The sequence below is a fragment of the Podarcis pityusensis genome, assembly GCF_964106645.2.
Source record: "Podarcis pityusensis genome assembly, chromosome: 11".
NCBI lineage: Eukaryota > Metazoa > Chordata > Lepidosauria > Squamata > Lacertidae > Podarcis > Podarcis pityusensis.
The window spans coordinates 41,472,959-41,499,539 of record NC_138036.1 but is presented as its reverse complement, the minus strand read 5'-3'; the positions used below and the strand labels follow the sequence as shown (position 1 = coordinate 41,499,539).

At 40.4% G+C, this 26,581-nt stretch overlaps 1 protein-coding gene across 1 annotated transcript in view; it reads left to right on the top strand.

The window, feature by feature from the left end:
- The first annotated feature begins 1,584 nt into the window (after positions 1 to 1,584).
- The window catches only part of FBXL17 (F-box and leucine rich repeat protein 17), a 145,961-nt gene continuing 120,964 nt past the window's right edge, over positions 1,585 to 26,581 (top strand). The window contains exons 1-4 of the mRNA XM_080972678.1: positions 1,585 to 2,643; positions 4,611 to 4,733; positions 5,394 to 5,651; positions 7,818 to 7,949. Coding sequence (XP_080828804.1) covers positions 1,792 to 2,643; positions 4,611 to 4,733; positions 5,394 to 5,651; positions 7,818 to 7,949 — 1,365 coding nt within the window. The 5' untranslated portion in view covers positions 1,585 to 1,791. The remainder of the gene's footprint in view (positions 2,644 to 4,610; positions 4,734 to 5,393; positions 5,652 to 7,817; positions 7,950 to 26,581) is intronic.

The following is a 26,581-nucleotide window of genomic DNA, read 5'->3' as shown; positions in this document are numbered from 1 at the left end:
GTGGTGGCAATACATAGCTTTTGGTGCAAAATCCACAGATACAGCAGGCAAGCCATTTGTTGCAATGTTTCCATGAAATCACAGACTTGTAGAGTTGGAAAGGACACCAAGGGTCATCTAGTCCAAGCCCCTCCGATTGCAACTACAGTACCCCCCAAATCCCCCCCCCCATTTTGAATCGAGCATGCCTTCCACCCACAAAAGAAGCTATAGACAAGTAACAATGATCCCTCAGGCATTTACATTTAAACACCTGCTAGCACAGCCCCTACACCACCTTGTAAGTCTCAGCCTCCTTCCTTGGTCGGAGCGGGGTGCCAGAAAAAGAGCCAAATCCTGTCAGAACACGGCCATGACGAAACAGTTGCTTTCCCTGTTTAGGGAAGCTTTTAATGTTTAATAGTCAGAATAAAAAAAATCCTTCCAGTAGCACCTTTAAGACCAACTAAGTTAGTTCTTGGTATGAGCTTTCGTGTGCAAGCACACTTCTTCAGATACACTGAAACAGAAGTTGCCAGATCCTTCTATATAGTGAGAAGGTGGGGAGGGGTATTACTCAGAAGGGTGGTGGGAATGGGAGATAGGCAGATAGCTGGGATGAGCCTGCTGACGACTCTTAACGACTGTAATGGGTCTTACAGGAAAAGGCAAGGGGTGAGAAGGTGAGAAATGGCTTAGTCATGTATAATGGGATAAGAATCCAATGTCTTTGTTCAAACCAGGTTTCTCCATGGTTTTAAGTTTGGTAATGAGTTGCAATTCAGCAGCTTCTCTTTCCAGTCTATTTCTGAAATTCCTTTGTAGTAAAACAGCTACTTTGAGATCTTGTATAGAATGTCCTGGGAGATTAAAGTGTTCTCCTACTGGTTTCTCTGTTTTGTGATTCTTGATGTCAGATTTATGTCCATTTATTCTTTGGCGTAAGGTTTGGCCTGTTTGTCCAATATAGAGAGCTGAAGGACACTGTTGGCATTTGATGCCATACACAATGTTAGATGATGAGCAATTGAATAGTCCCGAGATGGTATGTGTGATGTTGTTGGGGCCAGTAATGGTGTTGTCCGGGTGTATGTGGCAGCAAAGTTGGCATCTGGGTTTATTGCAGGCTCTGGTGCCAGTGTCCGTGTTAAGTCTGGTTGTAGTATTATTGTGGGTTAGGAGTTGTTTAAGATTGGGTGGCTGTCTGTAGGCAATGAAAGGTCTTCCTCCCAGAGCTTGAGAAAGAGAACTGTCATTGTCCAGGAGAGGTTGTAGATCTCTGATGATGCGTTGTACTGTTTTAACTTGGGAGCTGTATGTGATGACTAGAGGTGTTCTGTTTAATAGGTTATTGTATTTTAGTATTTTGTTGGAAGCCACCCAGAGTGGCTGGGGAAACCCAGCCAGATGGGCGGGGTATAAATTAATAGTAGTAGTAGTAATAATAATAATAATAATAATAATAATAATAATTCCCTCGCAATCCTCCACACCACCCTCGTCCCGCACATGGCAGAGTCTATGGGGAACCCGGAAGTGAGGGTTGCGCGGCCGAGCAGCTCTTGGGGCGAGTGCGCGGGGTCAGGGAACCGGAAGTTCCGGCGGTTCCGCTTCCTCCAACGTCCCGGAACCTGCCTTGTTGTGACTGCCGGCCTCAGAGTTTTGCCGGTCTCCTCCTCAGACGCCGCCGCCGCCGCCGTTGCCGCGCTCGGGCGGGCGGAGGCGAGCGATGAAGCCCAGGCAGCGCAGCTGAAGCCGCCGAGGGAGGAAGGTCTTGCTGGGGGCGGCGGCGGCGGCGGCGGCGCCTCCTATATGGGCCACTTTCTCTCGCGGAAGGGAACCAGCCAGACCGCGGATAGGAGCCGCCGCCGCCGCCGACCCCTGAGGGGGAAAGTGCCAGTGCCAGTGCCGCCGCCGCCGCCGCCTCGGGACCGGAGCTGCTTCCTGCGCGGGCCCTGCATGCTCTGCTTCCTGGTGCACAGCGCCAGCCCGCCCGCCGCCGCCTCTGAGGAACCGCCGCCGCCGCCGCCTGCTGCTCCTCCGCTTCTCTACGCGGCTCTGAAGGCGCCCGAGGACCGCGCCGCCCGCCGCCTGCTGCGCTTCTCCTGCCGCCGCCTGCTGCTCTCCGGCCTCCTCTTCTCCTCTCCTCCGCCTTCCGCGCGGAGAGCGGGGCCTGCGCTGGAGAGCAGCGAGGCCCCCCCGGAGATGGTGTGCAAGCGCAAGGGCGTCCGGCTGCTCCCCTGCCCGCCCCGAAAGCAGCCCCGCTGCGCCGCCGCCGCCGCCGCCGCCATCCCAGCCACAGGGGCCGGGAGCCCCGCTTCCACGCCGCCGCCCGAGGTTTCTGCTGCCGCCGCCGCTGCTTCTCCTTCGCTGCCCGAGCAGCACCTCTGCCCGCTGCCCTGCGCCTCGGACCGCGCCCGGGGAGGCTCGCCGCCGAAAGACCCCGCCGTCGGCGAGAACGGGGACGATGGGGAAGGGCTGGCGGAGGCGGCGGCGGCGCCCGCGGGCTCCCCGTCTCAGCTGCCCGAGCTGGACGGGAGGGAGAAGGGCGAGGCCCGCGAGCCGAACTGCGAGGAGCCCCCCGAGAACCCCGGGGACTGCTGCCGGGAGCCACAGCCCCCCTCGCCCGACATCAACCAGCTGCCGCCCTCCATCCTCCTCAAGGTGGGTTTGGTGAGCTGGCAGGTGTCCGGGATGTAGAAGGTTGCCAAGGTAGGCTGGGGGCTGCCTGGACACCTGCCGCTGCATCCCTTGCATCCCCCTCCTCCCGAGTTTCTTGGTTGTGTGTTTTTCCATGTAGAGCTCAAGAGTGCCCATTTCTTAAGTCCTGGTCTCCTGGCGTTTACTCTGCAAAGGTGCCCAGGACAACGTTATAGGGGTGGCGATAAGAGAAGACCTTACCCAATTATAATTTTCCTTCTCTCGTTTTCAGTTTTGGCTGGCAATGGATGGGGATCCTGGAAATTGGTTGCATGCACAAGCGTTTCTGCTAAGTTCATAAGTTTTTACTTAAAACACTAGACGCTAATCCAGCTGAAGGTGAAATAGTAATGGTTCTTGATTGAAACAGAGTCCTTTTCTTGACAGAGCTTGGTCTTGGTCACATCATTTAATTCAGAATAGTCACTTCCCCAAGTTATTTGCACATAATGATATAATTAGAATTGGTTCACATGGAAACAGTGCTTAATAGCATTGTTGATAGCTTAATAGCACAAAGAGGCACATTTTGTAGTAATCCTGCCTTTATGAAACAAAACAAAGCAGTATTATGGGAACACCTGAGTAGTTAAGGTTCAACGACTGGTGTGAGTACTAGATGAGCCTGCTACACTGGACTGGAGCTGGTGGAATGAGGAAGTCTGAAAAGTTGAGAAAGGGTGATTTCTGGCCTGCAGGGTTAAAAAAAGTAAAGAAGCAAAGAGTGCTTCCAGGGCACCATTCTCAGGATAGCTGAATCTCACATCAGTGCATTAAGCTCTTGAAAAAGCCTATGGAAAGGCTTCATGAGAATAGATAGCTTGGAGCTTTAGAGCAGAGTAATCACTGTATATGGCTTACCGAAGTTAAAATCCTGGTTTGTGGTAGTTTTCTACGAGATATATCCCCAAGAATGGTAAATGGGAGCTAAAGGTGGAAAGCCCCTGTCAGTTATGTCTTGGAGGTGCTTTCAATCTGCTCCTCTCTGTTTTCCCTGCACTGGCTGACAAAAGCACAGAATATAAGGTGTAAAGGGGTTGGGGAAGTTGTGGAAAACTGTTGCCTGACAAGGTGATGTATGTATAAATGCTGAGGAGCCTGTGAGTGTTTCAAGGGCCCTGTCCAAGCTTTCCCTATGCCTCAGGATGAAGTTCACTAATGGACACCCATAACATTAGGGAGAATGGCTTATTCTCTCACTCTCTCACACACAGAGAAACTGCAATCATCACTTGCACACACACTCCAGAAATGAATTAGGTAGATGGAATCCCCCGCCAAAAAAAATGCTGCCCAACTTTTCAGTTACAAAGCATGAAATGAGAAAAATGTCTGTGGTAACAGTATTTGTTGGCAAGCCATTTTATGAGGTGTGGGTGGAGTTGGTTCCCCATCAGCTTTCTAGGACAGTTAGTTGCTGACCAGGGCATTAAGGTTTTCACTCAAGATGGCACTGCTCATCTGCATGGGACTGTCAAATTACCTAATATATAGATTGTTCATAGTATCAAGTTGAATGCTTATCACTGTAGACACAGGCAACCCCCCCCCCCATTTGCACAGGTGTTGCATTCGTGGTTTCTGTGCATGTTGACGGAGCATGCATAAGCCTGCCCCGTTCTTTGCCACCCAACTCACATTCTGCTCTCTTCTGGGTCCAAAAGGACCTGCAGGTTGGTTATGCGTCAATTGAACACGTAAAATTGTCATCACCTCTATTACTGAATGGAAAGTAGAAAATTGGTGGAATAATGAGGGCTGCATAGCTGGAGGGAAATCCATTTTCTTTGTTTTAAACAAATATATTTGTCCAAAGCTTATTAGAAGAATGAAAGCCTTGGAAGAATGATAGAAAGGGCATGTCTTTGGAAAGAACTTTGGAAAGAAAGGCGTTTCACTTTCTCTTAACTCTTCCTTTTTTTCTTTCATAGATATTTTCCAACTTATCTTTGAACGAGCGATGTCTTTCAGCATCGTTGGTTTGTAAATATTGGCGTGACCTCTGTTTAGATTTCCAGTTTTGGAAGCAATTGGATCTCAGTAGTCGTCAGCAGGTATGAAGGAAGCTACGTTGAAATCTGAATTCTTTTAATCAAATTAAAACAATTCCTTTTCCTCTGATAAAAGTGATACCTATTTCACTTTTCAGCCCATATTTCTTATAGAAAACATAACGAGTTTTGTGAATTCCTTCATTCACAGTGATTGGCTGTCTTAAAAGCCTGTGTTGAACCACACACATGAATATATTAAGTTGCTTTCATTGACTGAATAGATGCATATTTAGTATTATATAATGACATGACCTGAATTACATTTTTCATAATCTAAAGAAGCTTAGAGCCTGATTATCTGAAAAAGAATTACGTATCTGTTCCCAGTGCAAGGGAACAACAGTACCTTTGTTGTAGCTGTTGTGGCAGCCTTGGGCAAATCTGATGAGCAGGTGTGTTTTTTTTGGGGGGGGGAATCAGGAGGGGCTATTGAGGTGGTATCCATTGGTCAGACATAGTGCTGAAAAAAAAATCATTATTTGCAGCAAAAGGCTCCTAAAATTTAAGTTGAGCAGGAATGCATGGAGGCCAAACTTGTAGTGAAAGTACTAACTTGGTTTGGTACAAATGCTGTTGTGAATGTATAGGCTTGTTTTTTTCTTTAAAAATACAGATAAAACTGAGAATATGAATGTTACCTATTCAAATTGTTTTTGACAGGTCACCGATGAGTTACTGGAAAGAATTGCATCAAGAAGCCAGAATATAACTGAAATCAATATTTCAGATTGCCGTAACGTATCGGATACAGGAGTATGTATATTAGCATCTAAATGTCCTGGACTTCTAAGATATACCGCATATAGATGTAAACAGCTGTCTGATACGTCTATAATTGCAGTGGCTTCACAGTGTCCTCAACTGCAGAAAGTACATGTGGGAAACCAGGATCGACTCACTGATGAAGGACTCAAGCAGGTGAACTTTAAATATTGGTGAAAGTATTTTATATATATATAAAATTACATTGTTTTTGAATATTTTAAGCTGCACTTTTATGTCCACTTGGGAGTAGTCCCTACCCAAATTCGGGAACATGTCTAGGAGTATGCTGTTGTTGTCAGAACAAAATGTTTATATTTCCAGTTTACATTGACCTCAAAGGTATACATTAGATGGTTATTCAGACATCATAGAATCACAGAGTTGGAAGGGACCCCAAGGATCATCTAGTCCAAACCCTTTCAATGCAGGAATATGCAGCAGTCCCATATGGGGACTGAACTTGCAACCTTGGCATTATCAGCCCCACGCTCTAACCAACTGAGCTATCAAGGCTGATATGATAGTAAAATAAAATGGTATATGATAGTAAAATAAAAGGACAAAGCAAGGGCTAAAAGAAGTTGAATTTTCTGTTCTGGGAATCATGGAAGGTACCATGAGGGTCATCTAATCCAACCCCCTACAATGCAGGAATCTCAGCACATGGAAGAACATTTTTAATTGTCTGTACCCACAGTTCTTTAGCTGTGTATCCATAGCTCTTACTGAATACAACCAATGAGCCATAACTAGCTCTAATTGTGCTATGTGCAAACCCCAGTTTTAGAACCCAGAAAACAGTTTTTTGGGGCTTTTTGTCTAGAATAGTGCATGCAAGCTCCATTTTGGGTGTTTTCTGAGCCACTCAAACTTCTGCTGCTGCAGCCACTATTAAATTTCCAGACTGCTAGTGACATTATATGTTTATTAGAGACCTGCAAATTTTGCAGGCCATTTTGAATCTAAATGTGAAATTCTTAGCCCTACCACACTGTTTTGAGCTATTTTCAGTGGATTATGGTCTTTTTTTGGCGGGTGGGGTATCCTACAATATTATACCCTGCCTTTTAGTCATTACTTCCTTGTACCCCCTGTGAAGCTTTTACCTGTTCTAAACAAATTTCCCCCTCTCGTCAGAATTACTGTGCTTAACATGTCTGAACTTGGCATAACATAGCATCTTAGTGGGTACTTTAGGGTATTTTGTTCCCAATGGGCAAGAACATTTCCTGAGCAGCGTTCTTGAGGAACAGATTACTTTAGCCAGTTTCCCCTCCCTCCTGCAGCCCCCTTGTGCCATCTGAACAACTGCTTTAGAAAGTTGAGGGAGCATCCAGAAGAGTGTAGGAGGTGGTGCTGGTTAAATCACTCAGGTAGATCAAAAGTGTTCCATGGACAGAAGGATCTATTCCATGCATGGAGGGTGAAGTTTGGATCCAAGTGAAAAGTTTTATCCTGCCCACCTACTGTTTTTTTAAACCTACCAATTAGAAGAAGAAGAAGAAGAAGATACATTCTTAAATGATGGCTGAATATTTTCCATGTACTTTGCAAATAGTCACAGATTCTGTTCTGGTGAACCAGAGTATATTAGAAAGAACTATACTATGGTGGAACCTTGGTTTTCGAACTTAATCCGTTCTGCAAGACTGTTCAGCTTTTGAAAAGTTTGGAAACGGAGGATCAATGGGGTGGCTGCAAAGTCAATGGGAAAAAATGACAAATGCAACTCAGAAGCCGTTCAGTTTCCGAATATCATTCGAAAACTAAAGCAGTTACTTCTGGGTTTTCAGCATTCAGGAGCCGAAACGTTCCAAAACGGAGGAGTTCGGGAACCAAGGTTTGACTGTATTTAGCCTTCTTTGTCAAACTGTCACTACTGTTAAAAACAAAGTTGCATTTGCTAGTAATAGTATCCTTGAAATCTAACTGTAAGCCTTTTCTTTTTTCTTGACAACTACAGTAACTTTTTAAGTTAGAGACATCTTTACAACTTTTCAGCTTCTACAGGCAAGACTGTTTTATTGATTTGGGTGGTGATAACGGGAACTCTGAGCTTCTGGTGTGCACAATACAATTTGTTTCTGGTTATTGATACGTGTTGGATATGGCTAAATCTAATACACCTGTTCTCTTACTTGGACTGCTGAAATCTATACTGTCATTCAATTTCCTATTTTGAGAGCAATGTGGCCTCTTGGCTAATGTGTTAGTTAAAATCTGAACTAATTGTTTAGCAATGTAATGCTTGTATATGCACCATAGATTGAAGGCAATGTTAGTGTTATATATTTATGTGTGTGTTAATTTCTTTTGCAGCTCGGATCAGAGTGCAGAGAGCTGAAAGATATTCATTTTGGGCAGTGTTACAAGATCTCAGATGAAGGAATGATAATCATAGCTAAAGGATGCCTGAAGTTACAGAGAATATACATGCAGGAAAACAAATTAGTAAGTATTTTCTCTCGTGTATTTAAATTAAAAATGCCTACACCCTCTTTTATACTCACCCACATCCAACATTTTAACTGTGTATCTTAACTGAGTTTTGAAGGGTTAGAAACCTATGTCCATATTCTGAGTGTGTTAACCTACAATACACATAGTGGTTAAAAAGCTATTTCTTAGAATTCAGTTCATATTGGTTAATACTTTTGTTTGGGCTAACATGCCACACTTAATTGTGGAATTGGCTTTGCCTTGTGTGTTTCAGTAGTTGATAGAAAATTAATAATGCTAGCTAAGCATTTCTATTCTGTTGGATGCAAAATATTCTCTGAAGATCTTTGTACACTTTTGCAGTGCCATGTTTAAACTTTACACGGGCTTAGCTTATAAACATGTATGTTACGTGTGAAGAACCTGCTTTATATGACTACAAGGTGTCATGTTGGCTACCAGATTTGATGAGTTAAAATAAATACCGTATTTTTCATCCCATAGGACGCACCTAGTTTTTTTGGGGGGAAATAAAGGAAAATTTTTTCCCTTTATTTCCCCCCAAAACCAGGTCGGGGAATCCAAACCAGTTCGGGGAACAGCGGGATGGTGGCGCTGCGCCTCCCCGCTGTCCTCCGAGCTTGTGGGGCTGCCTGATGTCTGTCCGAAGCGCGGGGCGCTCTGCTTCAGCGCTCCCCGCGCTCTGTGCAGCAGGCTGCAGATGTCTTCCCGAAGCGCCGGGCGCTCTGCTTCCAGCGCACCGCGCGCTCCGGGAAGCAGGCTGCGGATGTCTTCCCGAAGCGCCGGGCGCTCTGCTTTCAGCGCGCCCCGCGCTCCGGGAAGCAGGCTGCTATCCGCAGCCTAGGGAGCCCTGCGGGAACTCCCGCGGGCTCCCCAGGCTTGCTGATAGCTTCCTGAAGCCTGGAGAGCGAGAGGGGTCGGTGCACACCGACCCCTCTCGCTCTCCAAGCTTCAGCGAAAGCCTGCATTCGCCCCATAGGACGCACACAGATTTCCCCTTCATTTTTGGAGGGGGAAAAGTGCGTCCTATAGGGCGAAAAATACGGTAGTCTGATTCATGGTGGAATCTACATTAAGAGCAAAATGGAACTTCTGCGTAGAATGGCAATATTTTTGTGGATACTACATGCTGGGTACAAACAGATGGCTGTCACAACTGTACCCTGTTAATGAACTCCTTCTAACTTATATCAGTGTATATATATATCCTTCTAACTTCTAACAGTAGCCGTGTTCAAAACTCCCATTGTTCTAGGTGCATTTTGTGACAGGGAATTTCATTGGCGCAAGCAGTTTCTGAACTTTGTGGCTCATTTCTTCTTCAAAGAAACAACTAAGCTTTCTAAGAAAATCTCAGTATATTCAGATACCAACTCAAAAGCAGAGCTTTAAACAGTGACTTCTGGCATCTCCAGGTGGTTCTGGAAAAGATCCCTTTTGTAAACTCTGAACAGCCACTGTCAATTAATGTAACAACACTAAGCTAGATGGCTTGTTGGAAATCACGAACCGTAGTTCTCATTTTGCACATAACGAGAAGCTATGATTTACTGTGACTTACTGGTTTGTTTCTCCAAACAATGAAGGGAAGAGTAAAGGAGACTTGATCATTCTAAAGGATTCAGATAATAAAAGTTCAAGTACAAAAAATGCCCCCTCATGCTCAAGAACTTGGAGGGTCCCAGTTGAGAGTCTCCATAACTTAAAGAAGTGGTAGCTAAAGTTTTTAGAGCTGTGTGGCATTCAGAGCAACCCTGTTTGTATCTGTGATTTTGATATATTGAGCACCGTATTCAACTTTCTCCAGATAAAGGAGGGTCAAAAAGTGGTGTCTTGGGGCACAAAAATATAAGACTGTGATAATTTTCAGATAAAAATGGAAATATAGTACCAGTTAATGGGCTTCTGATTGAACAGTTACATTTTGTTTTCTATTTAATTTATATTATGTGACAAGGACTCAGTTTTAATTGCAAAGCTGGACTTGGAAGCCACCAGAAAATATGCTGCTTTTCTATGAGCAGCATGAGAACCTATAAAGGCACCACATCTGGTGACTCAAAGCAGACGTTTAGCATTTTTCTGCTAGTAGGTCAGCAACAAAGACTCATTGGACACATACCATGTTTTGTTTGTGCTGGGTGTAGTGTGGTAAAGAGACTGCACATTTTGTGGCACCCCCCAAATAATAATTCTGCAGTCAAATTCTATATGCATAATAACAAACCATGGTTAGTTATGAGAATGAGCTCTGTAAGCTTCCTTTGTTACAGTGAGCTTTCACTTTTGAATATATTGCCAGTAGGAAATTGTAGTTTAGTTAACAAAACATGATTTGATGTTCTGGTTTTGCTAATCCACAGGATAAACCAGAGATTGACATCCAACACTGTCAGCCTGCTTCCTCAGTGTGGTTTCTCCCTCCTTCCCATTGCAGCCCCCATGCATGCCCCAAAATCTGTTCCAGAGCCTGGACTGGATATCATTGGATATCACTGAAATTTCCCCCCAGTTTGGAGCATAATAAAGAAACTGCAGTTTATTTAAAAGGGAAGCTTTCAATCTCTTCTGGTGTGTATGTGCATGAGAAAGCACCCAAGACATAACAGCAAATCATAATTTACTGCATGTGAAGACCACCACTGAGTAAATTTAGTTAAATTGCTGCTTCTATACAAATATATATCCTTGTTTTGAGAATGAGCGTAGGGACCAAGTACATGCCTCGTTCAGATCTTGCTTCACCCGCAATTTCACCAGCCTGTAGAATGGGGATTGGGAATCTGTGGTCCTTTGGCTGTTGTTGTCCAAATCCCATCAGCTCCAGTGACCAAGGATGATGGGAGTTGCAATCAAGAGCATCTGGAGGGCCACAGGTTCTTATCCTTGCTTTAGAAAGTAAGCTTCTCTCGTAGGTTCACCACCTCTTCCCTTATGCAGTATGGAAATATATCAGCCTAGCTTTGATGATTGATGTAAAGATTAGAGAGAGCTCATTGCCATTCTTGTATTCTACTGTGCACATAGTGACCCTTTTTTGCCTTTGGTCATTCACTGTACTGGCTTTCTGCTTCTCTCTGGCACCGCTGTGTTCGGTGATGGAAAAAATTTTTTCCTGAACTGTGCTTGCAGTATAGAAATGTGTGCGTATGTAATAAAAATGCAATAGCTTCATGCTGACATGTCATGAAGGCTCTCAGGTTTTTCAGCCTGGAGCATGCCATAGTCTCATTGCCACAAAACAATTCTTTGTACCCAGTTCCTCAGAATACTCTTTACACACAATGATTTATCAGTTCGTTTCAGGCCTAAGGGCACTCTACTTCAGCAGCATCCTACAGCCAAGTCAACGTGCATCAGAGGCTGTTAGAGGCATGTTAGCAGAGTAGCTAGGCAGTTTTGATTAATAAAGAGTGCAATGAATATCTAGAATGCAGTTCTATATCTTTATACCTCTGTTAAGGGGGAAAAAACATTCAGAAATGCACCATAAAACACATGTGCCTAGAATCTTAGCATGTAAGAAGAAATGTGGGATTTGAAATCTTAAAATTTAGCTTACTCTTGTATTTCGTTCCTTGCTTCTTTTATTTATTCTATTTTATGGTTGGTATCACTGTGGGTTAAACCACTGTGTCACTTGGGTGGCGGTTCGAATCCCCGCGACGGGGTGAGCTCCCATTGTCCAGTCCCAGCTCCTGGCAACCTAGCAGTTTGAAAGCACACAGTGCAAGTAGATAAATAGGTTGGCGGGAAGGTAAACGGTGCTTCCGTGTGCTGCTCTGGTTTCGCCAGAAGCAGCGTAGTCATGCTGGCCACATGACCTGGAAAAGCTGTCTGCGGAAGCGGACAAACGCCGGCTCCCTCGGCCTGCAAAGCGAGATGAGCGCCTCAACTCCAGAGTCGTTCATGACTGGACTTAATTGTCAGGGGTCCCTTTACCTTTATGGTTGGTATCAAATACTGTCCATGTGTGAGTAGAATGGACTTTTGCTTGTACAACACAGTTTCACTTTCTCTTTCTACTTCACATTCTCAAAATCTACTCTGGAGGGTTGGGGACCATCATGAGCAGATCTTGGGGTGGGACTCCCAAGGAGGAGAAGAAAGTAAAGTCTATTGTGAGTGGAAGTCTGCTCATGCAATGTTGTATTTGCTCTATATCCTGGCCTTCTTTCTGAGAGCGGTAACTGTTGTTTTTTTACTATTGTATTGTGTACTTTGGGTCTATGGACTGCAATAAAGCTCTGTGTGTGTGATGTTTATAGTTTTACCTCTTATTTTTTATCCCCACAGTAACCCGGTGTTGTAAGTTAGGCTGGGAAGTTGTAACTGGCCCAAGGCCACCTAGTGAGTTTTATGCCCAAGCGAGGATTTGAATGAGTCTCTTCTGCCCTTGCCACCACTCTCTCCTATACCTTGCTAGTTCAGGTCTGACACTTCAGCTGAAGCTTGTCAAACCTGCAGCTGTGACAGTGTTAACAGGCGAAAATTTTAGCCATTTTGTTACTCATTCTTCTTCACTTAAAGTTAAGTGGTTTTACATTACTTAAGCAGTTATGCTATTGGGCAGTACACCAGGTAAACACAAGGTAAAAAGTATATACCTGCATACATCATTTTATTTGTATCCTGCCTTTCCATACATAGTTAAAACCATGCTCAAGGCAGCTTACAACATAAAAAACAAGCTGATAACCATTTTAGCTATCCTGAGGCATGATCAGCCTGAGTAGTTCCGCTGTTGTTCAGAGTGAACTTCTTCCTCTTTTTTTTGGTGGAACATTATGGGTTACTATAGACACTATTTAATATATTATCCAGTACATTGTATTTAGCTTTCATAAGAAAATATCTGCACTGGCTGGGTCCCCGTCCCCCACTGTCCCACACATCCCTCCCCAACTTTTGAAATTCCTGGGCTTCAGCCGTCAGCTTCTGCTAAACAAGAGTCAGAAACATGAGAACGTGTTCCCTTTTTAAATATTATGAAAATAAGTTTAATGAAAACTTTGGGTGTTTGGGTTACCAGTTGTTCTGCTCAAAATCTGTGGAGACTTGCTAGCTGTATTAGCAATTATCCTACTGCTCCAAATTGAAATGGAAACAGTCTTCCCAGAAGCCTAGTTTAATTAAAACAACAAGTTAACCAGTCTTTAAAATGTTACAAGAACAGTTAAGCAAATACTCTTAAGATATGCTTGAAATGCTCCTAAACCAACATAGCTTACTTAAACTAATAATTGAACCAGTACAATTGATAACAATCTGGTCTGTAATTTCTTTTTATTCTCACAAAATGTGACTCTTCCCATCTGTGTGGGCAACAGTCCCTAACAGGTACAATATAACATACTAGTTTTTTAAATGCTAAGTGTTGTGATTTGCAGATGTTGCTGGAAAAATGTATTTGTTTCTTATGACCTTTAGGTGGCAGTGTTGACGTTAGAGATGCTACTAAAATATCTTTGTGTCCTTGGTACAACAATAAAATGCCTGGAAACAGTAGATTACAAATACAGGAAAAAATGATACTATGCAGCCATAATTTTCTTATTTACAATGGCCAGTGTGTGTATTTTCTTGTTCTCTGCACTTGTACTACTGATTTTAATGCTCTAAAGCATAAAGCTATATGCTTTGCTGCACTTGAATAATATTTTTTCAGGGTAATGACCTATCTAATCATGCATAAGTGCAATTATTGATTAATACCTTTTTAACAACAATTTCCAACTGAGTTGGATATCAGTATTTCTAAATATTATGTTGTTGTTGTTGTTGTTGTTTAGTCGTTTAGTCGTGTCTGACTCTTCATGACCCCATGGATCAGAGCACGCCAAGCACCCTTGTTTTCTACTGCCTCCTGCAGTTTCGTCAAATTCATGTTGGTAGTTTCGAGAACATTGTCCAACCATCTCGTCCTCTGTTGTCCCCTTCTCCTTGTGCCCTCAATTTTTCCCAACATCAGGGTCTTTTCCAGGGAGTCTTCTCTTCTCATGATGTGGGCAAAATATTGGCGCCTCAGCTACAGGATCTGTTGTTCCAGTGAGCACTCAGGGCTGATTTCCTTCAGAATGGATAGGTTTGATCTTCTTGCAGTTCATGGGACTCTCAAGAGTCTCCTCCAGCACCATAATTCAAAAGCATCAATTCTTTGGCAATTAGCTGCCTTTATGGTCCAGCTCTTACTACATCACTACTGGGAAAACCAAAGCTTTAACTATACAAAACCTTTGTTGGCAAGGTGATGTCTCTGCTTTTTAAGATGCTGTCTAGGTTTGTCATTGCTTTTCTCCCAAGAAGCAGGCGTCTTTTAATTTTGTGACTGCTGTCACCATCTGCAGTGATCATGGAGCCCAAGAAGGTAAAATCTGTCATTGCCTCCATTTCTTCCCCTTCTATTTGCCAGGATGTGGTGGGACCAGTGGCCATATATAGTGCCATAAATCAGTATGAAATACAGCCTGGCAGATTGTTTCTGAGTTCACTTTCTGCACATGAGAAATACTGTTGCCTTTTTTTGCAGCTCTTAATTTGCTGGTTGGCCCCATCCTGAAAAGCAAATTGAATATGGTTTGTCTGGTATAAAGTTCGATATTCCTTGCAAAATATTCCAGATGGACTGCAGTGGAAACTAAAGTCCCCTTTTGTTCACTAATCAGGTACAGCATGAGCATCTGCACTGCAAGCTACTCTATACTTTGCTATTCCTACCCCATCTACAGTGCTGCAACCCTTGTCCTGGAGTGGAACCTTTCGATAGTGGATAGATGTGTCCTTCCCAAACCTCACAGAGTGGGCCATAATCACCAGCTCATCTTATTCTGAACACTTGTCAAAGCTTCCTTCTCTGTGGAGTTAGGCCAGGCTTGAACTGCTAAAATACAGGTTGAAGGTTGTGAACTTTCAGTTATCCTGAGTCTCAAATCCAACACTTAACAGCACTCAAACTGATTAGTGCATTGTATCCTACGACAGCATATAAATACTGTTTTATTTTAGGTCCTGAAAGTTTAAAATGGCTGTACCTAATGTAAAGGGGGTACGAAGATAATATTTCCTCCATTAAATATAATGGAATATACATGCATATATGTAACTTTCTAAATGCCTCCTTCAAAAAAAGAACTTGATTCCTAGATATACTTCTTAAGCTTAATGTATTAAGGACCTGAAGTCTAGTTTGACTTCAGAGTGCAATATACAGTGAAACAAATACTAATGTACATCAGGATTGAATTTATTTGTGTAAGATCTTTCTGGCTTTTTATTTCAAATGTGGGTGTGACACGTTTCAGTGCCTTCATGATAGAGCAGTGGCTGGCATCTGGTGGCTGTCAACAGGAAATTAGAATAAAGGGTTTGTCCTAAGAATGAAAATGGTACTACAGCTGTGACCTGTTTAGGGGAAGTAGCCTAGAACTGAGAGATGCTAATGATGCAGGGATAAATTTTTATTTTTTTAAAAATTGAAGTGACCTTTAGGCCACTGATTTGCAAAATGCATGCTTGATGAAAAGGCCTGTTTCTCCTGATGTGCCATAGGTAGTGTTTCTCCTGATGTGCCATACATTCCAGAGCTTAAAACTAGGCTTTTCACACCTGTGTATGCATTCACTCACATTCTTTCTTTATGCCTAATTTTACTCCTTCCCGTGTTCTGTCAAGGCCATACTTCCTCAGCACGTCCAAGCCTGACATCAGATTTTTACTTCTTTCCAGTCTGTCATTGGCCACCTCCAACTTCTTTATAGTTTGGACTGTTGGAATCCTCCATTTAACACTTTTATACCGCTGCTCTGTTATTATTTTTTGGGTTAAACGCAAGCTTAAAAAGTTAGGTTAGAATAGTTAGGTTTATTAGTGAAACTTGTAATTTATGAAAAAACGTTTCAAATTATATTCCGAAGCTGTTTCTTCTGAAGATGTGGTTCCTTACAAGATACACAGTACATTTCTGAATGCTCTATCCTGTAGGATGCCAGGATAATATACAGAATAAAATTAAAAACAATACGTTAAAACAAAATACACCTAATTAGAAATGATTTAAACCTATTTAAAATGCTACACCGTTCATAGACTCAGTGAGCAACAGTCGCTATGTAGATGGACCTATTTATTGAACTGAATGAATAAACAGTAATTCCCCCCACCCCAAAAAAATACAAAATGAAAAATGAAAACAAATGGCAATTAAAACATGATTCAAGTGGATAGCTCAGTTACTTAGAGCATGGTGCTGAGAATGCCAGGGCTCCAGGTTCGATCTCCATATAGAACAGCTGCATGTTCCTACCTTTCAGGGGGTTGGACTAGATGATCCTCGGGGGATCCCTTCCAACTCTACAGTTCTGTGAAAAACAGCATAAAAAGAATGCCTACATATGTAATAAGCTTTTAAAATGCACAATCTATAAAATACGTATTCTATAAAACATTGTGGGTTTCAACATTTGCTCCTAGGTCCTCCTAAATTCCTCAGTGTAAAAATCAATAAGGGAAAACAAGTGTCTCTGAAAGACAGCTTGCTTATTATAACAATTAGAGTGGTGGATCTTTGTTTTAGGTCACACCCTCGGTTCAAATGGGGGCGTCAAAGTGACTTTGCCAATACTCCGCATGAACTGAGCATGCATCGTGGCTCAGACCCTTCCTGAAAGATGCTGGGACTCCATGGCAGATATTTAGGGGTTCGTTGATAGTGCCTAAAAAGAACACCCTGGAAGCATAAAGTTTGTAAATCACTGGTGTAGTGAGTGAGATCTCTTGTTGAATCTTTCTGTTTTTGTAGTAAGTTATGTTTGTCAGGAGCTTTGAGATGGTGCTGGTTAGAATACTGAATTTCCAGCATCCTCTCAAAACAGTTAAGCATTTTAATTAAACGTCCCTCATAATGTAGAAAAAAACCCTTGGTTTTTCTGATTATGCAAATATTCCAGAACAAAGTGTAATGCTGACATATGCACTTCACATGGAAGCAGTAACTGAATAATAAGATATGCTAACAGGATGTTTGGATTGTTTGTGTTGTCAGTTTGTCTGCTCCTCCGGAAGATAAAGGAAGTGGGTCTTCAGTTAGATTTTGATCCAAGCTTATTTACTGGGTAAACTCTTTGATTAAATGCCTTCTTAAAGCTCCATGTAATCTCTCTTTGTAATCACTGCTGATGGATAAGCATGGGAAATTCCTTAAATTAAACAAATCCTTGATCAAAGATATTTTTTGTAGCCGATTTTCATACCTGTTTTGATGTTAGGTACATTTTTATAGCCAGTGTCGTGCAAAAGTATCATTGCTGCATAAAAATCAAGTTTAATGCCTTAGCATTTGCTTATGTTTTAGGTGTGTTCTAATTATTGTAAAGTGCATTTTTAATAAGAGCTTTTATCCAGATATTTCAACTCTTGAAATGCATGCATAGAAAGAATAATTTTATATGATGCATAATTAAGTAGCATATTATTTTCTGCTTTTTGCTGTGTTTTTTGCTGCTTTTTCTGCAGTTACATACCTGTACTTCGTTAAACTGGTAAGAGTGGATGGACCAAAAGGAAAGACATTACTTTGGGCAGGGTGCCACCTGACACGGATATATCTGCCTTGGAGATTCTATTTGTAATGAACGAATCCTATGTTTGGGCTTGGAACATGAACAGCATTTATTTATGCTTTTCAAACTAGCCTACTGCAGTCGTAATGCATCAGGAGCCAGACCTGGGGACATACATTCCCTCCTTCCTTGTAGTGTGAATTCCTTTCCATTGTTGGCCTTCAGTCATGGTTTAGCATGCATCTGCATAATGTTAATGATTGAATGCTCTTTGAAAAAGAGACCCTGAAAGTTGTGCACTACCACTGGTGAACCTTTCACATGGATACCTCTTGAAGTCAGTTCGCTATATAGCCTTACGTAGTCTTCATCAAAACAAGCAAAACCAGGGAAAATCTGTAGTTGGAGTAAATTATGTATATTAAACATCTTCATATACAATTACTTCGTATAATTCTGTTGCAAACTCAGTAGCTTTCCATCTGTAACTAACAATCTGTAACTATCAGCATGGTAGCAGAAAAACAGGGCTGGGGGCTAACTCCGTATCTAGAGACAATCTCTCTCTGTTGCTGTAACAGTGTAAGAGAGGCTTTGGGAACAAAAACTTGTTACTTGTTTGTGTATTTTTCCCCCCCACTGGAAAAGAGTATTGAGTATTATTAGAATTTCACGTGTTGTGTTCACATCTCCATGAGTTGTGTTCATATCATGTGCATCTGATGTATAATTATTTTTGGTGTACATATGTATGTATTGTAGAATAGTAGAATTATAGAATTGGAAGGGACCCTGAGGATCATCTAGTCCAACCTCCTGCAATACAGGAGTATGTTTAACTTCACCAGTGTTCATAGTTCTGCCTTATATTTACATAGCTTTGCATGTTGATTTTGAGGCTAAAGAAAAACATTTTTTATACTAGCCTAAAGATGGAAGGAACCAACAGTCCGGACTAGGGAAGAATGGCAAACCAAACTTCTAGATTATGCTGAAATGGCAAAACTGACTGCGAGACTCAATAATCAAGAAGATTATGACTTTAAAAAAAGAATGGGGGAAATTCATAACTTACTTAGGAGACCATTGTAAACAAATAAAAACGTTAGCTGGACTTTAAAAAAGAAACAAAAGACATAGATAATTTAGAGAGATGGAAACTGGAGAACGTAATATGTAGTCTTAGAAAAATTATTTTAGGGACCCTTGCAGGCGATGGGGGGAAGTCACGAGATTCAGAGAATCTCATACTGTATATGGATATGTTAAAAGTTTTTTTTATTTTCATTTTTTAAAATTTGTTCTTGTAAAACCCAATAAAAAATATTCTTAAAAGAAAAAAAACACACAATTTTTCTTCTAACCTTATGCTAACTATACTGGGTCATATCCAACTCAAGAGTTGACCCCATTGAAATCAATGGGTCCTAAGTAACTACTGCTGGATATCAATGACTGAACCACTGATTGGTATTTTTTTGAGCTAATATTTTGATGATTAATTCTTTATAATTTGCTTTCTAGAAATGTTATTATCTTGGCTACTATTTATTTAGCATCTTTTGAATTAAACAGTCGTAAGATAAATAAAAGCAGCAGTGATAACATCATGTTTTATGATGATAAAGTATTCTAACATTACATTACCTATCTTAAAATGGCTCACAGGCAGATTCTATGTTCTTTAGATTTGGAATCTTAAAATAATATTTTATGCTAGCAATATTTAATGGGTTTATCTCTTGAATTAAACTTGTAAAAAGTCTTGACTGAAGTAGTGTTTTGAATAAAGATTTATTTAAATGTATGAAGAAAATATTAAAAGATCCAAGAATCTGCACTAGATAAAACTTTTGCTCTGTGCTGGCCAACTGTATTACAGCATACTCTTGTGTGTGTTGCTTGTGACGAATTCCTTAGCAATAGTGCTTAAGATGGTAACCTTAAAAAGAGTGTTTAGACATCAGCTTCTAACATAGGCCTTAATGAACCAGGAATATGATTATAGCACAGCTCTCAGCATGCTTAGAAAAGATACTTTTGCAGTGACACGGTTGCTTGTAGTTTTATTTATAAAGTTCCTTCCCACAGTTCAACAGACCCGCTGTTATGCCATGTAAAACATAGCATGCAAAAATGTTTGACTTTTAAAAAAATGAGAGTATTTGGAAGCATGGGATTCAAGGGCTTTGGTGTGACATCCAGTGCATTAGAATTTCAATTAGATTTCTGATGCAGTGTCCACAGAACAGACAAAATATTCTCACTTTTATGGTTTTAAATAGTTGAAGTATAAGGAATTAACCATGAGAGAGTTAATTTATTTTAATTAAAAATCTTGTTTTATTACTTACCTTTTTATGATCTTTTATGGAACTGAAATACTTGAAATGCAGAGGGAATGAAGTCAAAATAATAGGCTTAGTCTATCTGCTTTATCATGAAACTTACTCATTTTATATGCTGAAATGCCTTAAAGCTCAGTTTTTATTTTATGGCATTCTTAAAAACGGCCCATACAATAGTAGTGGCCAGCTGGTTTCAAGTGACCTAATATTACACCTGTTTGAAAACTTTGTGGGGGGAAAGCCCTATAGATCAGCGACAGGACATTCAGTATCTCAAAGAAGATTTAAACAAACTTCCCATAACAGTATTTGTAGAGTCTGTTTCATAGTAACTACCATGACGTTCACAGCATTTAAGGGGACGAAGAAGCTGACATGAAAAGATAGTAATTCATGAAGACTTGGCTTCACAGTGTGTGTATAATCCTTCATGCTCTCAATGGTACCCTAACCCCTGTACCCACCAGAACAAAAGAAACTGAATTGGAAATTGTGGGAGCTGGGGAATGTTCCATTGGCAGCGCAACTCATGGCCCATAGGCCTTGTCAGGACTCAGTTTGAGGTCCTTTATTCTTTCTGACAGATGTGAGGTAGGTTCTATGAGGTGGAAGTCATTACTCGAGTGAGGGCAATGTCAGATCAAAAGTAACCAGTGATCAAACAAGGTAAAGGGGCTGTGGAAAATAGGCTTGCTTTTTGGCCTTGACACCTGCCTGATCAGTGGGGGAAATGTGCCTTGTGTGTCAGGTGGAGCTAATTCACTTTGATGTACAGTGAATGGGAAAAGATGGAGGCTGAACTGGAGAGAGGAAGATTTTGATTTCCTTTTTCTCTTGGCGCAATTAAATGTGCTTTTGTTACATGACACTAATATTGGCTCTGCTCCTGTTGTAAGATTTGTCAGTGTCCCCTCAAAGGGTGAAATGTTCAGACTTGGGAAGCATATGCAAAGCGAAGGAGAACTTTATAGTAGCAGTTGTGCACTATTAATAGTTATTATTACTGAATACATTAACGATGTTTCCTTGGAGGTAGTGTTCTTGTTTCTTCTTGTGAGAAATAATGTTTAAGTACATTAGGAGGGAAAGGCAATGCTCTTGTGTCATTTTCTTGCAAACACAGATCCATGTGAGTGCATTTGACTTACTCCTAAGAGTAAGTGCGTTTAGGATTGTGCTGTAAAACATACTCAAACCTGGATTAAAATAACTAAGGAGAAAATAGTCACTCAAGCAAACACCCTGTATTTGAAATAGAAGTCTATAATGTATGTACCAGTATGTGGAAAGCAACAGAGCACCTAATCAGTTCCATATTAAGATGTGTGCCTATGTAAGTTGTTAGACATCAGTATTGGCTTATGTTCAGTATTTAAATATGCTGTAAACTAAAAGCTAGTTCAGTATAATACGTTGTTTTCCTATTTGTGCTGTTTTGCGCATGCACGCACACACTGACGTTTGATTTTTCTTAATTAGCAACTAACACTTTCCTTTCCCCCCTTTTTTCATATAAATAAACAGTGTCACTGAATCATCATTGCATTGTTTGAAGGGAGACTGTGTTGCAGATTATTGCTAGAGTTGCCACCAAATGGATATCTTTATCTTTTATCTGGCTTATTTCTCTAAACATCCCTTTAACCTTCTCTACTTTACTGGCAAAAAATTCTCCTTTTACTGGGTAAACTGGTATTATACTTAGGCATGAGGTGAATAACAAGGCCTTGGACCTAATTTTTTTCAAAAATGAAAAAACACTTTTGGTTAAAAAGTTCCCAGAGTGTTCGTTCATTCATTCATTCATAAATAAATAAATCCCCCTACACTATTTTTACAGTTTAAGGAGTTTCCATAAAGCTGTGTGTGTGTGTGTGACCATGTGACCTAACGAGAGATGCCTATTCTACATTGTTTCCCTAACCATGCCAATCTTTATTAACTCACATCCTTCAAGTTTCTGAGTCGCTTTGAGGTCTTCTCCTGGCTCCTTGCAGTTACAGTGCTCTTAACACTTCCCAAAGTTTCAGCTGTCTTAAAGTGTTTCAGACCTTCCCTCCATCCCATAGCACTGTCTCCTAACCTCTTAGCCATTAAGAAGCAAAGTAGACTCCTGGTTTAGATTTTATTCCCCAATTGATTGCCTTGTTCCTGGGATGAACCTCTGACCTGTGCAAAACTTCATGAAGAAAACAGTCCCTTGTACTTTCAAACATTATATGAACTTCAACCCTTCTGTGCAAACTGGTGTCTAAAGCACAAGTAGTCATTTTACAACCAAAATTTTATAACAAAAACTGAGACACAAAATTGCTGAAAGTTCTGTTCCTTCACAGTGGGTTATTGTGGCATGTGAACACAGCTATCATGTAGCTTTGGAGAACTTATGGTCTTCTTACAGTTTCCATGAAGTGTTTATTACCCATTTGTGAGAGTTTTCTGAATTCTTATTCTTGTTTGGTTGTTCTTTGCAAGATGCTGATATGCAAAATTGCTTGAAGTATGACTGACATTGGTTTGTTTAGCTGTTTTAGGATGCTTTTATGGTTATCACTTACAGTGGTACCTTGGGTTAAGAACTTAATTTGTTCTGTAGGTCTGTTCTTAACCTGAAACTGTTCTTAACCTGAGGTACTACTTTAGCTAATGGGACCTCCCGCTGCCATGCGAATTCTGTTCTCATCCTGAAGCAAAGTTATTAACCCGAGGTACTATTTCTGGGTTAGCAGAGTCTGTAACCTGAAGTGTCTGTAACCTGAAGCATCTGTAACCCGAGGTACCACTGTACAACCTGAGTTACAGTGAAGAATTCTTTTCATTAGAAGTTTATTTTAAGGATTTTCTCATGCCAGCGCACTTTCCATGTTCTTTATCCAGAGTAGACTTTAGAGCTTCTGTCTTTAGACAACTTGAAATCAGTGTGGGCTAACGTTCTTACCATCAGCTGACCCTCGAGTTCAGGAAAGATCCTGGACTGTGAACTATGACATCAACTGCTAGTGACCAGAATGTGTATGCATTATATTGTAAAGCAATCTGTGTTAAAAGGCAAGGTGTAAATAAAAATTCAGTCCAAACCTGGAGATTATAAAAGTAGGAACAAAAATCTTGGGGTGGTGGTGGTGGAATGGATATTCATGGTCCTGTCAGGGGATTCTTAAGAAACAATGGTTAACGCCACCATTCTTTGTCTACCTTGTCTACAATACTTCCTCCCAGGTCTTTCCAAGGACAGCACTGAGGTACAAAATTTTATTGTCCTTAACATTTTGCAGGAGATGCATGTGCCTTTTCATTCCTTTTTCAGACAAAGGGAGATGAAAACAAACGATCACTTACTGAGTTTTCACTGCTTAAAAGTGTTCCCACATGGCAGCATTACTTAGTGATCTGGGAAGAAACGCCGTTGTTGACTATACAGCACCACTAGAATAATGTTAAAGTTAGGGGCACTTGACTATCCCTTGGAAAGGGAGGGGCAACTATTGGAAATGCCTAAAAAATAAGGAAACTTGATGAGGATGGAAGTGTTTGGGGAGCTGGAGATAATCATTAGGTAATATAAAGATAAGCAGAAAAGAAAGCTAAGCATCTGGATGAACTACAAACACTGGAATAGTCTTTGGCACAGGAGCAAACTCAAAAGAATGTAACCAAAGGAATTATTTACACATAATATGTGTGTGTTTGGAATTATATGAGACATATCCTTTATGTAGAAGGAATAATTGTAGTGTGGAAGGGATCCGTCAGCTAGTTGCACTGTTAGATGGCACTATTACTTTTTTAACAATGGAAATTTTTCTGTTATACTCAAGTTAATGAGTAACTATTGTGGCAATATCAAATATAAGATTCCAATATAACAGTATACTCTTAGTGATTCAAGCAATTGCAAGTTGGGTATAAATGTCCAACTTCTGCCTTTTGGTTGTCTCTATATCTTCACTGGATATATACACCTAATATGAGTTCTAATCGCCTCCCTTTTAATTTCCAGTATTTCCAGCATACAGGAATTTATATTAACTTTGTCTGTAAGCTTTTCATTTTCATTTTCATTTTAAACTGTAGGTAATAAATACTGGACTTAAAAAGTTAAAGCCACCCTGGCAGCAATTATGCATTGGCAAACAATTTTATAGGACAATAAGAGAGAAGCAGAAAGCAAATCTGCTAAAATATATACAACAGCCTGTTATGGATCTTATTCAGAAATGAATAAATCAGGGAAGAAAAACAATTCTTGAAAGCCTTATTAGGTTCAAGAAAGCTCCTGTGTGTGCTCAGCTTACTTGAAGGCTCTATTTATAACTGGTTGCATTCCAGAAGCCCTTGAGATGAGCTCAATTTGTTGATCCTGTTTAAATTCCTTATCTCTTCCTCTAGACTGCAGAGGACAAGTGGGAAAGAAGTGGCTTGGGATAGATTTCAAGGCTGTATGTTTATGAGATGTTGTAATAAGCTGGAGCATTTCCCTATTGAGTTGTAGCACCCCCTACACACTGAACCTATTATTTGACCAGAGTTAGAAGGCCTTCACATAATGTAGAACTTGCTTACTCTTAACTGAGAGAAATTACATCATTTAGGGGAAAGGTAAAACATACAGGAAAATTGAGAGTAAACAATGGTCTCTGGTATGTTTATGTTTTTTAATGGTCATATATAATTTCATAGTATTGTGTATGTTGTGTACAAATGTATATTGTCTGCGCAGTAAACATATGGGTAGAGATTGTGCCAAGCAGTGGGGAAATATACTGGTACATATTTTAGAACAACTCTGAAGAATACTTGATTTTGAAAACCAAACATTATTTTTATGCTAAATACTGAATGTTTCTTGAAACTATATGATAAATAAGTATAATCAAGTAGCCTTCTAGTAGTGTTATAGAATAGAATGTGCTTTGTAATAGAAAATGGTAATATGTCAAAATAATTAGTGCACTGTTAATTAGCTGCGTTTAATATGAAAGCTCAGATGTTGACTTTATATGTTGTTTGTTACAATTCTTTTTATTTTCGTTGGTTTGTATATTTTGTCATATATAATATATACAGTACTTTTATCTCGTATTTGGCCATGTTGATGTGAATTAGGAAGTTTATGTCTCTTCCTGTTTTCAAATGTTTTCTGTATTGTACAAGATTTATATAATTCAACTGGTTGCATATATAAAATACAGAATGTTTGCATCCCAGAAATCTGAAATAGTTGTTATATTTATTTTTACCCCACAATCATATCTCACTTGTGAGTTTAAAATTTCATAAATTTCACAAGTTTGATGTATGAACATTTAAAATTTGAAATGTAGATAAAAATGGCACAAGAACTTCGCAGCAGCAGTTTGGCACTATGATGCAAGGAAGTGCTAGAGAAGGAAAACATTCTTTTCCTGTATGCTTAAACCGTAAACAGTAGTTTTGATTGTTTAATAAAAAATCTGTCAAGGGATTATTTGCTCAGAAATCTTTGGTTTGAATGTCTGCAGCTTTCTGTTGATCATATGTGCTGCTTAACCATCTGAAGGAAGCTTATGTGTCTATTTCCCCAGTTCTGTTGCTCTTCTTTAAATGGTAGTTTTAAGACATAAATTTGGATTTTTTTTAATGTTGCATGCAAAACATGCACTTAAACGCAGAATACTGTCAGTCGTTTCATTTCTGTCTCTCTGTAAGCATGTAGGAAGCAACCTAGTTTTAATGAACTTTCGGCATGAGTTTTATACTTTATTTTTTGTTGAATCTGAACATCACCAAGGTACAAAATCTAAATAATTGATTGATTATGTTAAACTCAATGTCTCGTCACCACTTTGCTGCCAAAATCATATTTTTGCAGCCCAGAAGTAAACTCTTTCCATGGATTTAAATTTATTGCCCTGTAGAATCGGAGCACTCCTTGCAACATGGAGACATGGTGTCAGAGCATACATCACAAAGAGGAGGAAATCAATTTGAAGTTAATTCAGAGCTATTGAATGGTGAAGAGCAGGGCAGGTTCTCTAAAATTAGAGCTGTCAGTAGATGGAAAGAATAAGTAGTAACGTATATGTGTAAAGCAGCAATTAGGTTGCAGTTGAGTTCCTGAAGTCTGAAATCTATGTACAGTATTCTGTTCCTTCATTCTCCAAATAGTAATGTTACTTTCCCAGGGTAGTGGAGGATGGACGTAGTGCAATTGGGTTTAAGAACAATTGCTGCATTATTTTTTTTAAAAAAAGTTTCCCCATCTACCTCATGTTACGGCTTTTTCTTTGCTTTTAGAAGCGTAGTCCAATCTCTTACACTTAGTTCTGAATATCCATCTTTATTCCATAATGTCAGAGATGCTGTTGTTTCATATATATATACATATTAGATTTTCCACCCACCCCAAACTAATACTCTGACCTTTATTTCAGTTGTTTTAAAATATGGATAACAGATAGATTGGTAATTTTGTTGATGTAAATGGGTCAGCAGAGTTTTAAATCATCTCGTAACTTTGAATGCTCTGCAGAATAATTTAAGAGGCATTTGAGAGCAATAAGGATAAAGTAGGGTATCTTTTTGATTTGCACTTTGTCTGTTCATGCAAATTCTATAGCTCTGATGGTTTTCTGCTAGCAAAAGAAATAAGCAAAGCAATAATATGAAGCAGTCTCTTTCAGACGAAAAACAACTAAAGGCCCTGTCCTCTAAAACTCCCGTAACATTGCATGTGCCC